We start from the raw sequence: 20,746 nt of genomic DNA, 5'->3' as shown, positions 1-20,746 counted from the left end.
AATTGAACACTAAAAATCAACAAAGCAAAGCTTTTAGGGAAGCTGAAAATTAAAATCTTGAATACTTATAATTGTAACAATGTGTATAGAACAAATAATAGTCAAATACGATATAATAATTTCTGCTGTTTCCTGAAGACAAAAATAATTTTTTTAGAATATTTCAAGTTTTGGAGGATGTAGCGTTCTCTTGATAGGATTTGACAAAAAAATGAAATTTATGTAATATGTAAAAGTAAACTTGATTTTGTAATGCATGATACATTGTGCATCTTAACATGCACTTAGAGAGCCTTTACATGGGCCTGAAATAAGATTTACCTGAAATGAGATTTACCTGAAATGAAATTTCAAATCGCACTGAAATGAAATTTCATATCACACTGAAATTTCATTGTGTTTACATGGAGACTTCGGGTTGGGTAAACCACATATGCGGCATAACTTTATACATATTGAAATAGTTCCGTTTCAGGTAAATCGTATTCACAGGAACATTTTGAGGGCCAAAAGAAATTAACACCAAATAATTTTCATTTTTTTCTAAATCATGTAAACATGACTAGACAAGTTATGTACACAATACACACTTCTATATGGGTTAAGCTTTAGAAAAAAAAAATCTTTTTCCCCTAAAAAACACCTACAATAAAGAAGGTCACATCTTGTTGGAGAGATTCAATGGTTTCAACTTAAAAGGAACAATTTCAAGAAATATGTATTTTTCTTTCAAAGATTGTTAAAAGCTAATATAGCCTGCTAAAATAGGTGTAAGAAATTTTAAATTGATGACGGGATATAAATTACTTATACATTATTTTATATATCCTGCAAAATCTTTTAATACCGTGTTTACCGAAAATACGGTAGTTAAAATAAAAATCATTATATAATTAAAAGAAAATATTGCAAGCGAACATCCTTCATAAAACTACATTCAGTTTATATTATGTTTATAATACGTTTAAACTGTGAGCAAAAAACTGAACAGAACTTACATCTAACACCAAAAAGACCACGAGGAAGAATCACATCTCACTGAGAAACAATTATTCCTCATACAAAGGTTTTGGGTATTATCCACCTTTTCTTTTAAAGTGCAACTCAGCTTAGTAATTATAAGAGGTCTGTACACAGTTCCTATTCTGAGCAGAAGTTTTATTACCTTGAATTAGTCAATCCTACAAAGAAATTTTTTTATGAGGATATTTTAATAAGATTGTCAAAATGTCGATAAGCTTATTTTTGCCAATTACACTAAAAGTTTACGGCATTGGGGGTAGGGTTTTCAAAATGTTAAATTAGGGCTAGCGTACATTCCCTCCCACCCCCTCCCCCCCAAAAAAATAAAATAAAATAAAAATCAATTCCAGAACTTTCGAGATTGCGATTGTATTGATTGTAATATTGATCCAAGCAAAACAAAAACAAGAAACAAGATCTAAGATGTCAAAAACTCCAAGTAATTCCTTTTTTTCCTTTATTTTGAATACAAAAAAGTTTGCTTTACTTGTAGAATAAATAATAAGTAAAAATTAAATCCTTTAAGGTAATGATCTAATTTGACACACATAAAAAACAACTTAAAAAAGACAGCTCTATCTTTTCAATGATTTATTCTTAAACAAAAAAAAAGTATTGGATTAGCAAAAAATACATTAACACAAACTATTTTATACACAAAACTATTTGCATTAAAAAAATTAAACATAAGATAATTCTGCTCCTATTCTCCATGTTCTATAGCCCAGTCTCTCAAGTACTGATCTAAATCCAATGGTTCAAAATCTAAAAAACAGAAATACATGTGTAGATAAAGCTCTTAACATACAATTAACGAGTTGAAAATTAGTTTATCAAGAACTGTTTTAACTACCTAAATTATCTAAACATGGAAAACGTGATGACAATAACAAATGAAAAATCAAAAAGTTACACATTTATAAACACCAGTAAATTGCTTGTCCAACCTTTAAACTTTGGATGTTTGTTCTTCGTTAGACAATAGTAAAAAGGTGCTAAAATAATTATAAAAAAACATGATAAAAAAATTCCTTTGCATTAAAAGAGATTTAGAATGTGAAATGAGTAAATAAAAAACTACACATACTGTTTTTTCCGTCCTTCTTCTCTTCTTCATAAAATTGCTTCCAGCCTAAATTAGATTTGTAGTCAACATGTTCTGTAAAATGATACATAAAATGATAGGAATAGAGAAGTATAAAAAACAAATAGAAAGTGAAAAAATACAGCTCATTAGTCCTGCTTGATATACTCTTAGAAAATTGAAGAAACTCTGCAGATTGGTGCATAAATTTGATTTCATTAAGCAAGTAATATTCCATATCTCAGTCTCTTAAAGAATGCACACTCAATTGCAAGCATGTTGGGGGTCTGTGTCTGAAACTGAAGTTTTCATGGGCAAGCTAGGCAACTTCTTACGTTGATGTAAAAATCTTGCTTTTTCTAGATGTACCCTGTTTTGATTCTTTTCTCTTGCAACTGCATTATCCATTGACTTTTTTACTATTCTAAACTATAACAATACACCATGTAAACGACTGGTTAAATGAGAGTAAGCAGACGCTTTTAAGAGGATGTTATTTGGACCTAAACATAAAGAAAATAAGGAGACAAAGTATTAATTGATAGCTATATATGGTGTCACAATACACGTGTCAACAACCCAATACATTTAAAGTCATAATTTCATTACCGTTTCCATTCTTAAAATATAATTTTCGAAAATAAGAATGTAAAACAATGATGAAGATAAAATAATAAAATTATGCAATTTAGTCTAATATAAATAAATATTTTATATCTATATAAAAGAACTGTAAACACAATATTATAATATCAATACAAAAGTTCTCCTAAAAAACTACTGTACTGCAAAAGACATTCGTAACCAAATAATTGACTTTTACTCAAAATCAAAAAAAAAAAAACACAAGATACTACATTAAAAAAATTAATTAATGACAACAAATATTCACTTTCACTGACAGTTATTCTTCAGTTTCAACAGTAAATAACAATTTCAACTTGGGAATTAAATCATAGAACTCTGGTATATCATCCAATGATATCTAAATTGAAAAAAATACAGAAAGTTTTCAAAATTAATTTAGTTGACTAAAACAACAACTTCACGGTCAATGATGACCAAAAAAACTAAGTTGGGAACCAAGACATAAGATATGAAATATAAACAGCTAATCAAAGCTGTGCAGTAGTGAATCAGACACATGACTCTGACTGTCACACACTGCACAAACTAAAACAAAAAATCAATCTTTTACCTCCATGTGGTCAAATGCAAAAGCAGTGTGTCTTGCAAGCGTAGTATTTTTCAGATCTGGCATTTTAGGGTAACGTTGACTGAAGTGTGTTAACAACACATATTTTGCTTTCATTTTGTCGGCAACATCCAATGCTTGAGTTATTGTACTAAGGATATGAGTATTTTAGAGATAATTTAATAACAGAAACATACACTTTATTAACTGACATACATTTTTTTACCTACCTATGCTTCCTTGCCAAAGCTTCCTCAGGCATATCATCATTCAGGGTAGCTTCATGAATAAGTAAGGTTGAATCCCTCCCTAAAACATAATTAAAATGTCTGCAGAGCATGCGATGTACAGAAGCTTTTGATGCATAGAAGTTTTTGGAATATGAACAATTAAAAAAAAGTAAAATAAATAAAAGCACAGATTTACCAGCTGTAATGAGATTCTCACATGGCATTGTATCACCAGAGTATGTTATTTTGAAGTTGTGATTACAAACCACAAAACCATGAGCAGAGCCTGGATGATCAACCTTTACAGCTTTCACCTAAGTATTAACTTATATTGCTACAATTCAATTCAGCAAGAAAAGATTTCAAATGCTGACACAAACCAAAAAAATGGAAAGTGAAGGGAAAAAAGATCAAAATAAGAACATCAATGCATATAACCACATACAAACTATCTTGCTAAATAGTTAAAATGTATTGTGTGTTCAATGACATGGGAATTGCCCATTTAGGACAAATTAGAAACCAATACTATCCTTGCAGGCAAGAAAATACTGAAAATTTTAAACTGTAGTGGGAACATCAAGATCCTCACCTGAATATCATTATGGAAAACGGCATTATCAAGTATGTTTTGACAAGCTGTAAATCTAAAATCAGAAATTCTTTAGTAATACTTCATGATCTCTTATTACAGAGGATCTACAAAAATACGCGAATATAATGTTTAGCAACAGTTCTCATCTTCCTACCGCACTTCTATATTTCTGTAACTCAAAAATTAATATGCATTCAAAAAAATTTAGAAAACAAGCAGATTTAATTTAATAAAGTGCAAATTTTCAATGAATCAAAATTAATTAATATGATTAAAATTGATTGTGATTTAATGTAGACTTATCTATATATATCAATTAACATATAGCTTATAAACTCTGCTCATCGTATTTTTATCAACATCAAGAATTAAACTTATTGAAAAAAGCTTGTTCACAAAAGTTTATTGCTGTAAAATAAAATAAAAATTGGACCATTTTATAACAGTTAATTTCCTAAATTTTGCGTAAATAAATGCTTTCTTATAAGGTTTTCTACGTCTCTAGATAAGAACATGTTAATATAAACAAAAAAACATGTTAACTTTACATTTTCACTCACTTGAATTTGAGAGTCTCACTAACTTCCGCATATTGTGTTAACCAGCTAGAAAATCTTCCTGGAGCCACAACATGAACTGTTTCTTCCTAAAGAAACAAACAAGAGTTAGCTACACTTATATTTTTAATCAGTACTTAAAGTAAATATATTTTATTCCTGGCTATCACAGTGACCACCAAGAATTTAAAAAGGGCTCCTCAAGCCAGTATTTTCAACATTCAGCTTATAAATCAAAATTATTGTTAGGAAATATATGGTAAACTGAGAGGGGTTTCATACGTAACATAAACGCATCAAAAACTGGGAGTCTTAATTAAACTTAAATAGCACAAATGCTATTAAAAATTTGAAATTCCATGTGAAAAAAACATGCACACATTTTTGCAACAATATAACATTAATAAATTTGAATCTATGTTTAAGACTTAAATTGCCATGGTTTTGATTACATTACTTTAAAAAAATATTTGTGTCTTAAAGAAGAAAAGAAAAAGGAAGAAAAAAAACAATATAATTAAATAAAAATTTGACAATTTTTTAATTTTATTCACCTGCAGATTATATAAAACTGTTTTAAATGATCGGGTTAAGACTCAATGTAAATTTTGATTGTTTATTTGTTAAGATTTTTTGGTAGCTATAAACTTTATACTTTGTCATTTTGCTACGCTCTTGATAAACAATGTGTTTTTTTCATTGCTTAAATTTCACGATTGTATTTCTGTTTGGGAAACGCACATGTTGTTGCTGGTTAATCCGTTTTTGTGTCCTGACGATCCAATGACAAATTTCAGCAGTCAAAAACTGTTGATTGGCTGTTATGTTAAATGCTGATAGGCAAAGTTTGTTTCAACTTGTTTTTTTTTTTGATTTTGTGACTCTTTATTACTCATTTATTTTAACTTCCTGACTCTTTCTTGCCAAACAAAAAAAAAGAAATATTTAGATATAACTTCTCACTCTCAAACTCACAAGAGACTAATAAAATTAATTTAAGATAAAGAAAGTTTGAGATAGAGAGAGAGAAAATTAGCTGAATTTCCACAAAAAGGGAACAACAAACATGTTTGAGATAGAAAATGCTTAGGGTTATTCGTTTACTATGGCAAACGATAAATTGAGCAAATAATATAAAAAAGAGTATTACCTTCTGCAGAGTGTTCAACCTTCGTAGTAATGTTGTCAAACCCTAAATAAAAGACATTATTATTACTGTATGAAAAAAAAACAAAATGTAAGATATTTATACTCTATGAATATTATGACAAGAAAAATTAGTACTATGTGACAAAAAACTAAATGTAAGACATTAAACCTCTATAGCACTAAATATGGTTTCTGCTAATCTCCTTAATAATAGCCCTATTCTGTCTGTCCGTTTGTGCACAAAGAGACTCAAGAAAAATCCCCACAGCCTCACAGCTTTATTTCTAATCCCAGTAGACCTTGTTTTTTACTGGCTTTGTTTTGACAGCTCACACTAGACCAATCACATGGGTCGATTTTCACTAACATTCAATCAAAGTTCCAATGGGATTTTAATCTACGTCTGTTCTAAATACTTTTTAACCATAGGATTCTTTATTTTCGTTGTATGTTTTCATATGTGAAGATGAATATCTTGTCAAAGCATCCTGCTAAGTCAGCTAGCTAACTATAACCTTATTTATCCCTCTTTTCTAAGGTTTTTTTAGCTTTGTATATTATTATTTATTCTTGGGGTTGTAGCTATCTATCTAGCAAGCTAGACATTAGCCAAATACTGTTTTTATAATCAATAGTTATTATGGTAAATGCAGCTAGGTAGCTACACCTTTTATTACTGCCATGAAAACTTATTCAGGAAAATAGAATTTCTGAGTATATAATTGATTTTTTTTCAGCTTGACAGGGCAACAACGGGCTTTTTCCTGTGTCTGTAATAATACAGAGACTGTGTGTGTGTCTGTCTGTACAGGCAAAGTAGATTTGTTTATTTTTCTTTAATGTCACCGAAAAATTGATGTCTCAAATGTTTAGTTTTCTGACGTTACCGCGCGACGTCAAAAACACTACTTTAACGTCAATATCCTATGTTAAATTAATGAAGCCATTACAGTGCACCCAAAACTTTGAGGCCAAATAACTTGGAAAGGATGTAGTAACGTCAATGATTTTTCACCGCTTGGGTAATTAGGGATCACCCAAACCTGGGGCCCCAAATCTGTTTCGGAATGAACGGGTTGATGACGTCATCAATATATCTTCAAACCCAATATCTCTGCAACTGTTTTTCAAATATATATGATCCTATATATTCTCTTGATCAGCGTTTCAGGATCTATACGATCAAGGCAACAGGTAAAAAAAATTTTTAAAAAAACTTATTTGTGTTTTGCCGGCTCTTTGCTGACGTAAAAATTTTCAAACCCTTATATTTAATCAACCATTCATTGAAAACATATGATACATTATTTTAATGAGTATTTCAAGCTCTACACATAACAGGCAACTGATAAACTAAATTTTGCCAATTTTTTTTTATCTACACTGCTGACGTCAGCAAAACATCCAAAACAACCTAATATACATTGTTATTCTGCCTAAGTGGATTCTTCCAGGGGCCTTATTGAGTAGTTTAAACTGAAAGCGAAGCGGCGGTTAAGTTTTTTTAGAAAACGATAAGGCCTGCATGAATGTGCAACATGGTTTATCTGTAGTAAGCACTGCGTCAACACGATTAATTTCTAAACTTTCATGGAAATTTATTTCGCAAAATAATATTGACTGATTGCATTTGCTTTGACAGGGCAACAATGGGTTGTAAATTGTGTTTTTATTTTAGCTAAAGTTGCAGTAAAGTTATTTTTTGAAAAAAATATAGCCCCTCCAACATTATAATGTGTGCACTTCACCCAAGTTAGGACATACTGCATAGCTGCACTAGAACGCTCCACCTGATTGTGTGGCAGAGTCTACAGTTCTTATTGATCCTTCCACTGGGTGTTCCACACAGAGTAACACAGTTACTTGGGGCTTAACCCAACGTTTCGACGATTTTCCCTTGGCTAGTGTTAATCAAGTTCACAAGTGCAGGTTTTAATTATAATCCAAATAACCACCAATTAAATTTTGAAAGTTTATAAACTTAATTATAGTCAAAAATCTAAATTACCTTACGGCCATACACCTTGCATTAAAAAATCAGACAAAACTTCACTAACATAGTATAATACTTACCAGATGATGATCTGCATGCATATGCGAGATTAAAATAAATTTTATCTTCAGGAGAATGTTGTTTAATTTATCTCCATAATGTCGGGTTAATTGACCATAGGTGTCTTCTCCACAATCAAACAAAACAGCATCTTTATCACTTAAATAAAGAATAGTAAAATTAATAAATAGCAAAAATAGAAAATTAAAAATAATAAAAGTAAACTGGCGAATTATTATCCAACTGGTTTATCACATGTTAAGTAACATAAAACTCAATTTTTCAAAAATTATTAAAATGTAATTTCACTAAAGCGGTGTTCGTTCACTTGCAATGTTACCTATTGCAACAAGAAAATGCTATTGACAACAGGTTTCTTGAATGCTTAATAACAAAACTATGTTTTTAGCACCAACATTTTTTCATTCTTTTAATATTTAGTTTGCAATCAACAATATACAGACTTACTTTAAAAGTACTAGTGTTGCTGAAACATTTCGATTCTTTGACGGGATTGCTGCTCCAGTACCGAAACAAATTACTTGAGGAAAACTTCGATCCAATTCAACTTTTTTACATTTAGGATAATATAAAGAATCGTTTAAAAGTCTTTTTCCATTTATATTTATACATTGCCCCTCATATTCTCCTAGAGATTCATCAGATAGTTTTTTAGCAGAATCAGTAGTTGTATCACTGGCAATGGAATTAAAAAGCTCTTCTCTTTTTTTCAACAGATCTTGATCGTGTTTGTCACCAAATACATCTGTGTTATCAATTGATGATTTGAAGCCATTAAACGTTTCTCGTAAATTATATTTTGTAAAATTTACACTGGTTGCATTTTCCTCCATCTTAATTGCCTTCAGAATATGAAAGGACAAAAAAATTATGTAAGGACAAAAAAATTATGTAAGGACAGTCTTGTGGACTACTCTTAGACTCTTCCAAAAATGCAGCAAAAAGATAAAAGAATTGTCTAGGATTGTCGTGATTTTTCTAAAATTACCCAACATCGCAGGGCATCAGGGTGTGTAAAATTGAAATATTTCCTTTCTTTTTTACTACAAAAACTTCAAGTTTACAAACGTGTTACTTTCTACAATAAAAACATGTTTCTGCCAATAAAACCATGAATGAGCTATCAGCGAAGTATAGTATTTTAAGAATTATCAAAAATTAAAAATGAATGAAGAAACAATAAAATTGGTTTACAAAAATAACAATCCAACCATCAAGAGCATGTTATCAACATAAAATAACAGCAAAACATTCACTTAGGAAAAATATTTAATTAATTAAAAACATAAATACCTTTTGCTGCTCAATTAATGGAAACACATGTGGGTGTATACGGTTCAGTATTGTTTGCACATTGTATTGTGATTGAAAAACAATTCGCTTTTGTTGTAGATTATCAAGAAATATATGCTGCACACTGGACGGAAACCTACATAAAAACAGTAAAATTATCTAGAGGCCTCTTTGTAAAACCAAGTGATAGCACAATCATTTTAAACCGTCTTCTTATATAACACCAATGGTTAACATTAGCAGGGTGAAATTAACTATTACAAAAATAAGAATTATTGAAAGGATTTTATAGTGTTCCTAGTAAATATTCTCCATCCCACACATCCCACTCTACACTTAGTTAAAGTAACGTAACAAAAAATTTGTGATCAGAAAAAGAAGATTAAATTCTTTAGCTTTTTCCAAGAGAAAAAATATAATCGAACTTAGTAAACCACACATTCTGGAGTCACTCCATGTCCTGTGGGCTTTAATTTCAACACAGCAAAACATGTAACCTGCCCATTTCATGACACACAACAATAAAATAACACAAGAACATACCTACTTATCCAACTTTGATACAAATCATCGTCACATATATATTTTTTCGTTAAGTGGTATATGACTTGTGGCAACTGATTTTTCAACATGTAGCTTTGTAATTTTTCATTTTTAATCAGATTTGAAATATGTAATGGAGAAGGACAATCAATTATAAGAAAAATAGGTCCTGGTAATGCTGGTTCCACAACTTGATCAGGTGTAATCTAGAAAAAAGTAGTTGCATTTAAAAATATGGGTAAGCAAACCAACAACTGTACACATACAAGAACCAACCTGTAAAAAGTTAGTAGAAACATTATAACAACACATGTCTAAATACAGTGTGTAATAGTCAGAGACACTATGAATCGTTTAGTTTGAATAAGATAATCCCTTTTTCCTTTACAGAGGACAAAAACCCATGTAGTTTTAACACTTTTTAAGGAAGAATCTGGATATCTTAAAAAAGGTTTAATAAAAGGCAAATCTTGCAGATTTTCTTAAATTTGAAAATCGAAATGCGTTATCTTTAACTCCAACAAAGGTCAATATTCTGATCCTGAAGATCTACAGAAAATTATAATCACAATGGAGAAATTAACATTTTGCTAGAGAAGACTATTAAAGGACTACAAAAAGGGATTGCACTTGAGACTAAATTTTATTTAAACAAATACAAATAAGTAACAACTTATTGTACGGCTTTTCAATAAAAACTGAAGAACACTTCTCCATACTTACATTGAACAGCATTGATAAAACTATCATGTATACAATACTTTTATTGATGTTGTATGCATGATAGTTTTATTAATATTAAATGTTGCAAAGTATCAGTTTCGGTAAAAGTGAAAATGGCTTAATCAGTTTTATGAGACAATACAACAATGCCAGATTCAATGTTTCTGCAAAAAGAAATTATTTAATTGATTTTCATTAAACTTTGCAAAAAATCTGATTGCTAAAGAAAACACCCAAATTGACAAAAAAAAGGTAACTACAACATATTATTTTTTTGGACTTTAATGAGGCCGGTATATGCATTGAAAGCACTTATTTTTAATTTTAAAGGTGTCATACATCATCTAATACTCAAGAAATAAGTAGAAATTTGAAAAACAGATACCTTTCTACCATCTTCCAGAATGACGGTTTCACCTTTGGTTAGTTTGCTATACAATGGTCCTCGAGGTATTCGTAGTTCTTTTGCCTTTTCTACTAAAAACTTTCCAGGTACTGCATGCAGGTGACATGCATAACAAAGTGAGGGTGGCGAAAATCGAGGTGAAACGTTAATGTCATCAATATTTCCGTAGGAAGAATAATACTGTTGTCGAGAAGCACAAGATGAGTCATCTAATAATAACAGCAGTTCATACTTATTTACTTTCAATTTACTAAAAAAACTGATGTTTTAAAAAACTGTAGTAGTGACAAGGTATGGCAATTAGCTTTTCTGAAGCCTGGTAATGAAATACAGCAGAGAACAGGATTTACCAAACTTTTTGTCTATTTTTTATGCAAACAACCAAAATCTGATTTCAGTTCCTGACAAGCCATGGGCAAAAACTTAACAAAGAACGTCATGAGCCATAAACTTAAAAAAAATCTAAGTAACAATTCACTGTATAACGGTATTGGATGAACAATCATTTCATCATCTTTGTATACATCATTACAACTTTGACGAAAATGACCATGTTCAATAACATTAAATGATACACCAGATGTATCAAATCGCATAAAATGTTTTGATGCGTTCAGCACTCTTTGCATGCCTCGGGGAGCATGTACATTTATGACACCAGAGCTAAAATAATAAAGTATAATTAAGTATAATTTAGCTATGAATGTATATTATCAGATTCTACTCTAAACTACTCCCTAATGTGACTGCACATTGCATGTTTCTGATGCATTTGTTAACTATTAGTATATTGCAGGCCTATCAATAAGAAAAAAGCGATAAATTGAATGCTTTGATAATTTCGTTTGCGTGAGCAATCACGAAATATAAAAATAAAAATGTAAAGCAACAAAATTCCTTTGTCCCTGTACACTGCACAAAGGTTGCTGTTTTGGCTTGGAGACAAGCCTAGTACAAGTTCCAGCAATGTTCATGGCCAGGAATATCAGATATCAAAAAGTTGTAAGACAAGTCATTAAGTAAACTTAGTGACTACTTGTGGAACAAACAAAATATATATGTAAATCAAATTACAGAAAATTGGCCAGCAGCTAATAATAATAACGCTAACAATGGATTATAAAAATCATTACTTAAAATAATATTTCGTTATTGTGAAAAACTCTTTTCATCTTTTACTTATTTTATTTTTCTCCATAGGACAATCATACCACAATTCACACCTGACGATTGTAAGATTGTTACTCTTATGTGGGAAACAGTGCCTTATACTATTTTGGCAAAAACAATTACTTAATTGTTTTTCAGTAGTGAAAGCAATTGAATACAAATTTAAAAAAATAGATTTGCTAAAGAGAGCTCAAGTCAAATTTTACTTGGGCTAGACTTTATCAAGAGCATAGTTTACAGATTCAAATTATGGATTAGTAAAATGCGGGACCCGCAGCTAACGCATAATTTAAAAATTGGTTCAATAAAAGCTTGACTTGCAAGCATTTGTTTTAAAACCTTCTCTGCATTTTCCTATGATTCGTTATTGTGTCAACATTGAGAGAAAAAACATACCTTTGTTGGTTTGAATGTTGCATATTAACTTTTTTAGTATTTTTCTGTGTCTCTTTATTTTTTAGTTGTTCTCTTTCTGCGAAAAGATTACTAAAAATAAACAAAAACAAACTTTAAAAAGTAAACTGTTAGTCAGTAGACATTGGCTAGATATATACATACTTTGCCATATTACAAACACGAATACACTACCAAAAATGTTGTAGTGCTTGCCACTTTGCAATGCCATAAACTTATTTTTTAACTTGCAGCTAAAACCAAGCTGGCCCTTTAACAGTGCAAACCCATACCCGTAAATAGCAGTTTGAACAACAGAACTAAACCAAGATTAATGATGTTGAACTTATGCTGTTGAACTCAAAAATTTTTATAAAATATTTTTTGATCAATTTGAATACACACCCTTTTACAGGTCAAAAATTAAGTCAATAAAAAATGTCAACAATTACTGTGGGGCCACCATGACTTAACTTATGCAGAATAATTAATTTTCATTCATTCAATGTAATAATTAAGTTACAATTGTGTTTTGATTTACTACTGTCCCTAAAGAAAAGTTTTACAGAAGGAGTAATATAGAAACTTTTTTCTGCAGGATGATTTCAGTTGTACATTTTGTAGCACAAAATAATTGGAGAAAAAGTAAATCACCTTTTGACATCTCTAAGAGTCATTCCAAATCCTGGTAGTCCACCCATGTGTGACCACTGATACCTGGTCAGGAAAAATGTGTCAAGCTTTCCTATTTTTATTCTGCATTGCGTAAATAGTCTTTGTATTCCTTCACTGCAGTTGAAAATATACCTAAAACAACGCTTTTTCTTTAATAAAACAACAAAGATTGTAAACAAAGAATTTTTTATAAAAAAATAACTTCTAAGGATTTTTTCCTTATGCATCGGCCACTGAAAGCATCAAAATAAGAGTCATTATTTTTCTGTCTGTCTACTTAAGTGAATTTTTAAGATTACGATTATTTCCCCAGGGTTGCATCATTATGTTGAAGAATTAATTAATTTGCAGTCCTGGTAATTAACATTAGCAATCAGCATTTTTCATAGGTATTTAGGTATTGCTAAGGCTGTCAAAGATGTTCAGGTCATTTTTTGGAGTATAAGAGAAATCTTACAAATCTTTTGTGAAGTTTTAACTTTCACCCTCACTTCGACCATATGTTTTTCAAATAAAATTAGGGTATAATTTACAAAAGCAAAGTTCACAAAGATCTTAGTTTTTCTCTTTTGCTACTATTCCCTTCAAAACAAAGTGAAGTTTCTTAAATAATACTATTTAACAATGGTTTTCTTCTTTGAAAGTGAATAGAAATATATAAAAAAATTGTAAATAATGTCTAACAAAAAATAACTTTTTCCTTGGCAAAAAATATTAATTTAAAGAAAATTTAAAAATAATTAATTTTAACTTTATTACAGTAAACTTTCCATTATATAACTTTTTCTGGCTTCTTTCTGATAGATGACAAAATTTAAAAATCTTCTTAAATCTTCTTAACCTGTGTGTCTGTGTGTATGCGCCTTTTTCTCTTAAAAAACATTTAGGTTGTCAATAATTAATTGTTGATTTTGTAATCCTGGCTTTTTGCAAGATCAGTGGGTCGTCAGATTATTTTTTTTACCTTTTTGTATGACAAAAAAATATAATTGTACTATCTACTCTGGTTTGCCTGTGATATTTTGCACACAAAACTATTGCTAATATAAAAGTTTTGCACGCATGTTTCTTTACTTTTAGGACTTTACTTTAGCGCGTTTTAAAACAGGCCTGGTCAGGAATGGCATGCGCTTGTCAGCACACACTTGAATTATTTTAGTGTGCTATTTTTCGTTCACCCCAGTTATGGTGTGTTATAAAAGTGCAAGTTTTCCATAGTGATTTTATTTAACCACAAGTGGTTTTAAACTGTTTTTGGTAATGTTGTTAAAGCTCAAAACATTTGACAAATGAATTTTCACTTAAAGCTTTCAATGGTTAGAGTGCATGCTATAGCAGGCATGTATTGTATATGATCTTCATTGCATGTCTTCACTAATTTTGGAGCGTGATGTGCTGCACATGGGTGACTTTAATCCTGATTTGGTCTATTAAAACAAATATTATCTCTCTCAATACTTCATTTAATACTTTTTTTTTCAATAAAACATTACACAAAAGATTATAAAAAATTGCACACAAAACTATTATTGTTAAAAGCTTTGATCCATATTATTTAATATGAAATCCTTTTTTTCTTAGTTGGAAATATTTTGGGGCAGAATACCCTTTAGCTGTCTTAAATAATGATTTGATCAATATGCTTTTTATAGTTAACATGTGCACATCACTCAAACTATATTATTTTGAAACTAGTGAGTGAGGCAAACATTTGTGATGCTCTCTAGGAAAATTGATCATTTCTATTTTGAAAAGGTATCAATTTGTATTTTTGAAACAATAGAATTTTGTATAATTTGTTTTCGTATTTTACTTCATGGGCCTACCACCATCTTTACCCACTCAGCCATTTCAAAATAAATCCAGTGAACGATAGCTTCAGCCTATGTTATAGAACCAACTCTACGTCTGTGAACGTAGGCTAGTGAACCGTTTCCCCTTCGAAATCAATACAGTGCTGGGGACAAGTTTGGTAATCACAATTTTATTGGTGGGTAATTCGTATCAAAACTTCGTATCAATGATCCAGCCCTTAAAATTAGCGTTGGTATTCAACACTGCCAACGTAAAATACAAAAATACTGTAGTTTCGTCGGCAAAAAAATTGCCGACGTAATTTTGTTGTGAAATTTAAATGAATGGTGTTATTATGAAGAACGTAAGGTATAGGGAACATTATAGTTGGCCCCTTTCCTTCATGCTGACACTCTCATGCCTGGCTGGTGCACTACACTGAGACTCGAACAAAAGACAGAGGACCATTTATAACCATGCCACAAGTCAGTCCGACCTTCATCGTCATAGGGAATACTGCGAGAAGAGTGCGCCGCACCCATGCAAGTTAAATATAACCAGAACATGGGAGAGGTTAGGTGTCCTGTACCTTACACAGCTTTCGGACAAATGTTCTTGTGATGTAATACCAAAGAAAAAACATGTTCATTAAGTTTAAAAAATCTTTTTAAAAGGGGAAAGAGAATATGTTTAGTAATAATAATCGAAAAAATTGTATATCGTATTAAAAAGTCAGTCCTGCAGTCTTTTTCAGGAGAGGCATGCGATCGCACACGCACGCCTTGGCACACGCCTAAATCGTTTCAGGTGTGTGATTAATCGCACGCCTGAAAAATAAATATTGAGTTTTCAAAATCAACCTTTAAAATCCATTTTGTAGCGTGCAATGGCAGCCCTCGAAAGAATTTTTGGAGACTTGTCAGACAAAACTTCCGATAGATTTCCGTCATGGTCGGACACTTTTAGATCTCAGAAATTATTGAATAGTCCTGGTCCTTTTAATCCACAAGCAAGCCTATTCATAGCCAACCTGACCATCCTAGATAATTCACCGACTCCTGACTTGTTAAAAGAACCAAGTAGACATAATCTCTTATGCCTGGCCCCTTCGTCGTTGGTAACCAGGTCTTATACAAGAAATCCAGCCATGCGGTTCTTAACTAATGCGGAGGTGAACGCCGACGGAGCCGATGAAGCAAGTCTGCAAAACTGCACTTACAGGCGGAATAGACATTTTATCATGGATTTAATTGTAGATAATTTCTTCAGGTCCGAATTTAATGGATTTTTTCTTTATGCCTGTAAAAATGAAACCCACGTGCGGTGTAAACTCTTTTGAAGTTATTTTTGCCTATTTGCTTGTGATGACCTGAAAAGTGAACAATAAATATAAAAATGCCCGTATAGTCATGCATGCTATTTCGGACATGTAGAAAAGGAAGTTGAGATTGAGAGAGTCACTATACCAGTAGACGCTCGATTATCGTGTTTGGGGTTCACGATTTAAATGTCCCCCACTTTTCTACCGCAAAATAAATGCGCAACAAAAAATAACCTCGGAGCCCGTGTCGTATGTGTAACATTCTTTGCACATGCGCTTTACATCGTTTTGTGAGAAGAGATGTTGCATTGAAATATGCCTGTGACAAGCATTTTCGAAGCACGTCACCGGCGACTTCTGTGATACTTAATGATCCCCTGACCTTCAGTTCGTAAATAGGCGTGTACAACTTACTTCCTAATCAGTTTATCTTAAAACATAGAGAGCTAATTGGGACAATTATGTAATAAAATGCAAGTAATAATTGGACAAAATTTTGCTGTTTTGAATGCCGCAAAGCTATTTTCCAGCAATCTAGGGAACTCAAAACCCAAAATTTCCCCTTCAGCACCAACCTTGGTGCTGCCTCACGGAGATACTACACTAACCAAAAGTTGGGTATAAGAAAACAGTACTCCCAAAAGAGCTCTGGATACGTCACTGACCCTGCATGCTATCCTTCAAAAAATAATGTATATATACACAGTTAAAGAAAATCTAAAAAAATGGAAACATAAAATGTACCGTTTTGTGTCAGTAAACAGGAACAAGCTTGGGCAACTGCCATCAACACCAGTCCATAATACTTGCAAAAAAACTTTTTTACTTGCTCTTGCCATTTTCTGTACTAACCTAAAATACTTAAACTGCAATAAAAGGATTGACTCTTCCTTTAAAAGTTATCTATGAATTGCTTATACCTTTTAGAAAAGTCTTCATTGGTTTCTGATAGGATTTATATATAGAAAGTTTGTCCATAATTATGTAAAATTTTGACATCACAAGTTAGAAGCTCATACACAATTGCTGGTATGAATAATGATAATCAGGATCGCCAAATATTTATATTCATGTAAATAGGATTAAAATGTCAAACTGGATAGGTACAAATACATCACCACCTTTACATCATCACCTTGGTAAACCTGTAAAACAGCACCTAATTTTTATACATCGAATAAATAAAGCCATGCATTAGGAAACACGCAACATATTGAAAAAATATCAGAAGAAAAAAACTTTGATTAGACAGTGATTTCCCTCTCTTATACTGTGTAAGGCACTTACACAATCTTGGTTTTTATTTAATCAATATAATATATCATGTACTAAGTAACTTAGGAAACCTTGTCCCCAAGGATTTTTATGTATAACAAACCCTGGGATTGAGGACATATTTATTGTTTTTAGCTATGAAAGTCATTAATTAAAGCAAATAAAAGTCATTAATTTGCGTGGTACACAAAATAACGTGTGACGGAAAAAAGAATGCAGCTAGTCTGAAATTTTTAACAAACAAAAAAATTGAAGAAGCTCTGAAGGTAGCAAGAAAAACCAATATTTAAAAAACGATTTCTGGGGTTACATGAACGTTTAACAAAAGTGTGAATATGTTATTGGGAATTTCTCATGAAAACCTTTCAAGTATAACTAGCAAAAGTACCGCAAGATACCTTTAAGCAAGTTTAGGCAGCAGAAGCCCCATTCTGGTTGTCAAATTTGTTATCAGAAGAGTATTATGTATATTGCCATCTTTTACAGTCAGTTCTGTGTTATACTTATAGTTATACCTAATATTGCATGAAGCAGTTCGCTTGATACATGTTGCTTTTAAAGGGAATGTGAGGTATAAAATGATGTTGGACTTATATGTTAACAAGTCTTTCTAAATTTTTTAAAAAGCTCTTTTCAATCTCAAGATATTTACATTTGAAGAACTTCAGATTTAATTATGCTGCAAAAATTATTATGTCATATTTAAGTAATAGCAAATTTTGACAATTTCTCTCATCAGTAATTTTAGTTAAGGGATGTGCTTTAAATTTTATAAATGCATAGATGCCAAAATGACACTCGTTTGCTCGTCCCAAGCCTCTTAATTTCATGTCTTCAGTTTGTAATCAAATTTTGTGAATATACATATAGGGCGATATAATACAAATATGTTGCAACTTTCCTCAAACTTAGCATACAAAGAATGATTTAGCTAACGCCTATTGCAAATTAATAAAATAATAAATAATTAATCAAAATATACCACATGTCACTTTTCCCAGCATCACAAGGGTGCCAATACAGGGTATTGATACAATACAATTGATAAACAACTTTTTTACCTTCTAGCACCTTCTAACATTCTTCTAACAGCATGGCATATTACAAGAAATTGCATTTCAGGAATGCTCCAGGCAGGTTCGCGTGAATTCAATTTAGTGCGAGCAATTTTCGGAAGACAAACGCCAATTCAATTCAAAAAGTCATCTAAACTTGCCCTTTACATAATGCAGCTTGCGGCTTATCAGCATCCTCTTTTTGGCTGAGAGGAGCCTTTAGAGCTAGCTATTCTCTCAGGTTGGAAAATCTCATAAGATACTTTTAAACCAATTACAGGTCCTTTTTTTAAGGGTCTATCTGTTATGGGATCTATTATAGCTATCTATTATGGGAAAACAAGTTGTTCAACGCAGTCATCTTTTCATAAATAGGGGTTCAATCTTTCATAGAATCTTAGTTCTCTTACTTCAAACCCATCATATTGTGTATTATGAATTTTTTTCTAGTTTAGCTTTATTTAGCTATAGACCTTTAAAATGTTTACATTTTCTGCGGTAAGCCCTTTCAGAAGATGCGGGCCCTAAGAAGGTAAGAGTAAGATCCTTTTTAGTCTGTTTTTTCGCACAAAGGTATTATTACCAATTTATATGAATACGTGCCAATCAGAAGTTATCTATCTACACACAATAATATGTTAAAGCCTCAAGAATGTTTCTGTTGAAAGAAATGGGCTAAAAAAGACCTTTCTTCAGCAAGCTTCCAGATCTTTCTGCCTGCCACGCAGTTGTTAGAGCCACAAAGACGTAAACATTCAAAAAGGTCTATTCAGCGATTTGGTTTAATTTTATTATATATATTAGCTATATGCGTTCCTACATGGCTCTCCATCGTTTTACAATACCAGAAAAAAGGAGGTAAAAACGTGTTTTTATGAGAGTTTGTTAGCTAGAGACGAAAGCGTGTTTTCTCCTTAATAAACTCTTATAAAAGTGTGTTGTTTACCTCCTCCGATCCCATAATTAGCTGCGATGGAGTGTTAGTTTTCCCGAATTATCGTAAAGGTGTATTGTGATATCATGAAAACGTGAAAAACCAGAAGTCACGGCAGCTACTGACGCCATGTTTCGCGAACCAAACTGCGTAAACAGAAAAACTACACGGTAGCCGGAAAATGGCCACTTGAAGTAATTCACCGCCCCCCCCCCCCCCTCCCTGGGTAATTGGTCCCGCAAAATTCACCCACAAGGATAATACACTTTATCAGAAGTCATTAAGTCACATAAAGTCATTAAAAAAATTCGCGTAAAACGATAACCCCACCTACTATATATGAGCGTTTTTTAATTGCTTTTTATACTTGCTTGATTCCGAGACTCAACGTATTTGAATCCTCTAATCAAGGATAAACATTAAACCCAAACAAACAAGAAATAGGTAACTTAATGTTTCTCCAACCTGATAATAATTTTTCTGCCACAGCAATTGCGCTACATCTATATTATAAACGGGATTTCCTACAATCGAAAATTGACGAAAATCGAGTTTCTTGACCATTCTGCACGAATGTTTATCGCTTTCGCTACTCATGCGCAGCACGCACGCGAGCGCAATAACTTTCATATATAAGCTATGCTTGACATGCTAATTCCTCGATCCTTCATTATGCTGGAAAGTTAACTCGGTGTCAGCAGTTCATCATCGTCGTACATCATGGAACAAGCACCCAATAATTCATCCCGCCAAGTCATAAACATGAAAGACGTGATCGCCAAAACCATTGAGAGACTCAGCCAACAATAGTCAAAGCCGCTGTTGCAGTTGCAGAACAATCATCTGGACATGTGGACAAGCTGAAAGCCAGAATGGAATGAAAGCCCAAGATGAAACATGGACCATTGCAACAAAAAGGCAACTGGGAATATAATGCTGCAGTAAAAATCCTGCATATCATTGACAATTCCTTGGCAGCCCTTAAAGAAAATGAATTAAACACAGCAAAAGAGTGCTTAAAAAAAGGTAAGAAACTAGTCTTATTGCGAATAAAATTGATAAGGATTGCAGACAGGGAGGATTTGTTGACAGCTCGAGAATTTGAGAACGCCAATCTTGTATCCGGCTCTGATGAGGAAAAACGACTTAAAAACTGTGAAATCTGCTCGCGAAGTTAGGGACAAAATCAAAAAGAACAAGGCCAATGACACTATGAGCAATAAGCCTAAAAGCTCTGGCGAACGATATTTCATGGAC

General features: G+C 32.0%; 1 protein-coding gene across 3 annotated transcripts; it reads right to left on the bottom strand.

Annotated features, from left to right (window-relative positions):
- Positions 1–1,597: 1,597 nt before the first annotated feature.
- On the bottom strand, positions 1,598–19,632 carry LOC130649006 (zinc phosphodiesterase ELAC protein 2-like). 3 transcript variants are annotated; one of them, XM_057455184.1, is made up of 20 exons: positions 17,146–19,632; positions 16,970–17,077; positions 13,090–13,242; positions 12,439–12,528; positions 11,351–11,535; positions 10,852–11,081; positions 9,744–9,949; positions 9,201–9,336; positions 8,355–8,749; positions 7,907–8,045; positions 5,835–5,876; positions 4,688–4,773; positions 4,125–4,179; positions 3,729–3,846; positions 3,533–3,611; positions 3,306–3,453; positions 2,443–3,092; positions 2,111–2,155; positions 1,971–2,018; positions 1,598–1,788 (listed from the first exon to the last, which is right to left on the bottom strand). In XM_057455184.1, the coding sequence occupies exons 2-17, from the start codon at positions 17,062–17,064 to the stop codon at positions 3,012–3,014; spliced, it is 2,238 nt and encodes a 745-aa protein (XP_057311167.1). In that variant the 5' UTR covers positions 17,065–17,077; positions 17,146–19,632; the 3' UTR covers positions 1,598–1,788; positions 1,971–2,018; positions 2,111–2,155; positions 2,443–3,011. The 3 variants fall into 3 exon arrangements, with proteins under 3 accessions (XP_057311167.1, XP_057311168.1, XP_057311169.1); XM_057455185.1 differs by having other exon boundaries at positions 16,970–17,370; positions 18,562–19,632; XM_057455186.1 differs by having other exon boundaries at positions 16,970–17,370; positions 19,502–19,628.
- Positions 19,633–20,746: the final 1,114 nt, after the last annotated feature.

This window comes from Hydractinia symbiolongicarpus, chromosome 7 (assembly GCF_029227915.1).
Source record: "Hydractinia symbiolongicarpus strain clone_291-10 chromosome 7, HSymV2.1, whole genome shotgun sequence".
Taxonomy (NCBI): Eukaryota; Metazoa; Cnidaria; class Hydrozoa; order Anthoathecata; family Hydractiniidae; genus Hydractinia; species Hydractinia symbiolongicarpus.
The sequence above is the reverse complement of the archived record's forward strand: the minus strand, read 5'-3'. Positions and strand labels throughout refer to the sequence as shown.

What these genes read in the sequence shown, in the direction of transcription:
- LOC130649006 (XM_057455184.1), bottom strand. Translation starts at nt 17,064, where the DNA reads ATGGCAAGAGCAAGTAAAAAAGTTTTTTTGCAAGTATTATGGACTGGT. An exon ending in ACTCTTAGAGATGTCAAAAG is followed by an intron (nt 12,529 to 13,089) that starts GTGATTTACTTT and finishes GTTTATTTTTAG; the next exon opens with TAATCTTTTCGCAGAAAGAG. An exon ending in TGAGAATCTCATTACAGCTG is followed by an intron (nt 3,612 to 3,728) that starts GTAAATCTGTGC and finishes ATTATGTTTTAG; the next exon opens with GGAGGGATTCAACCTTACTT.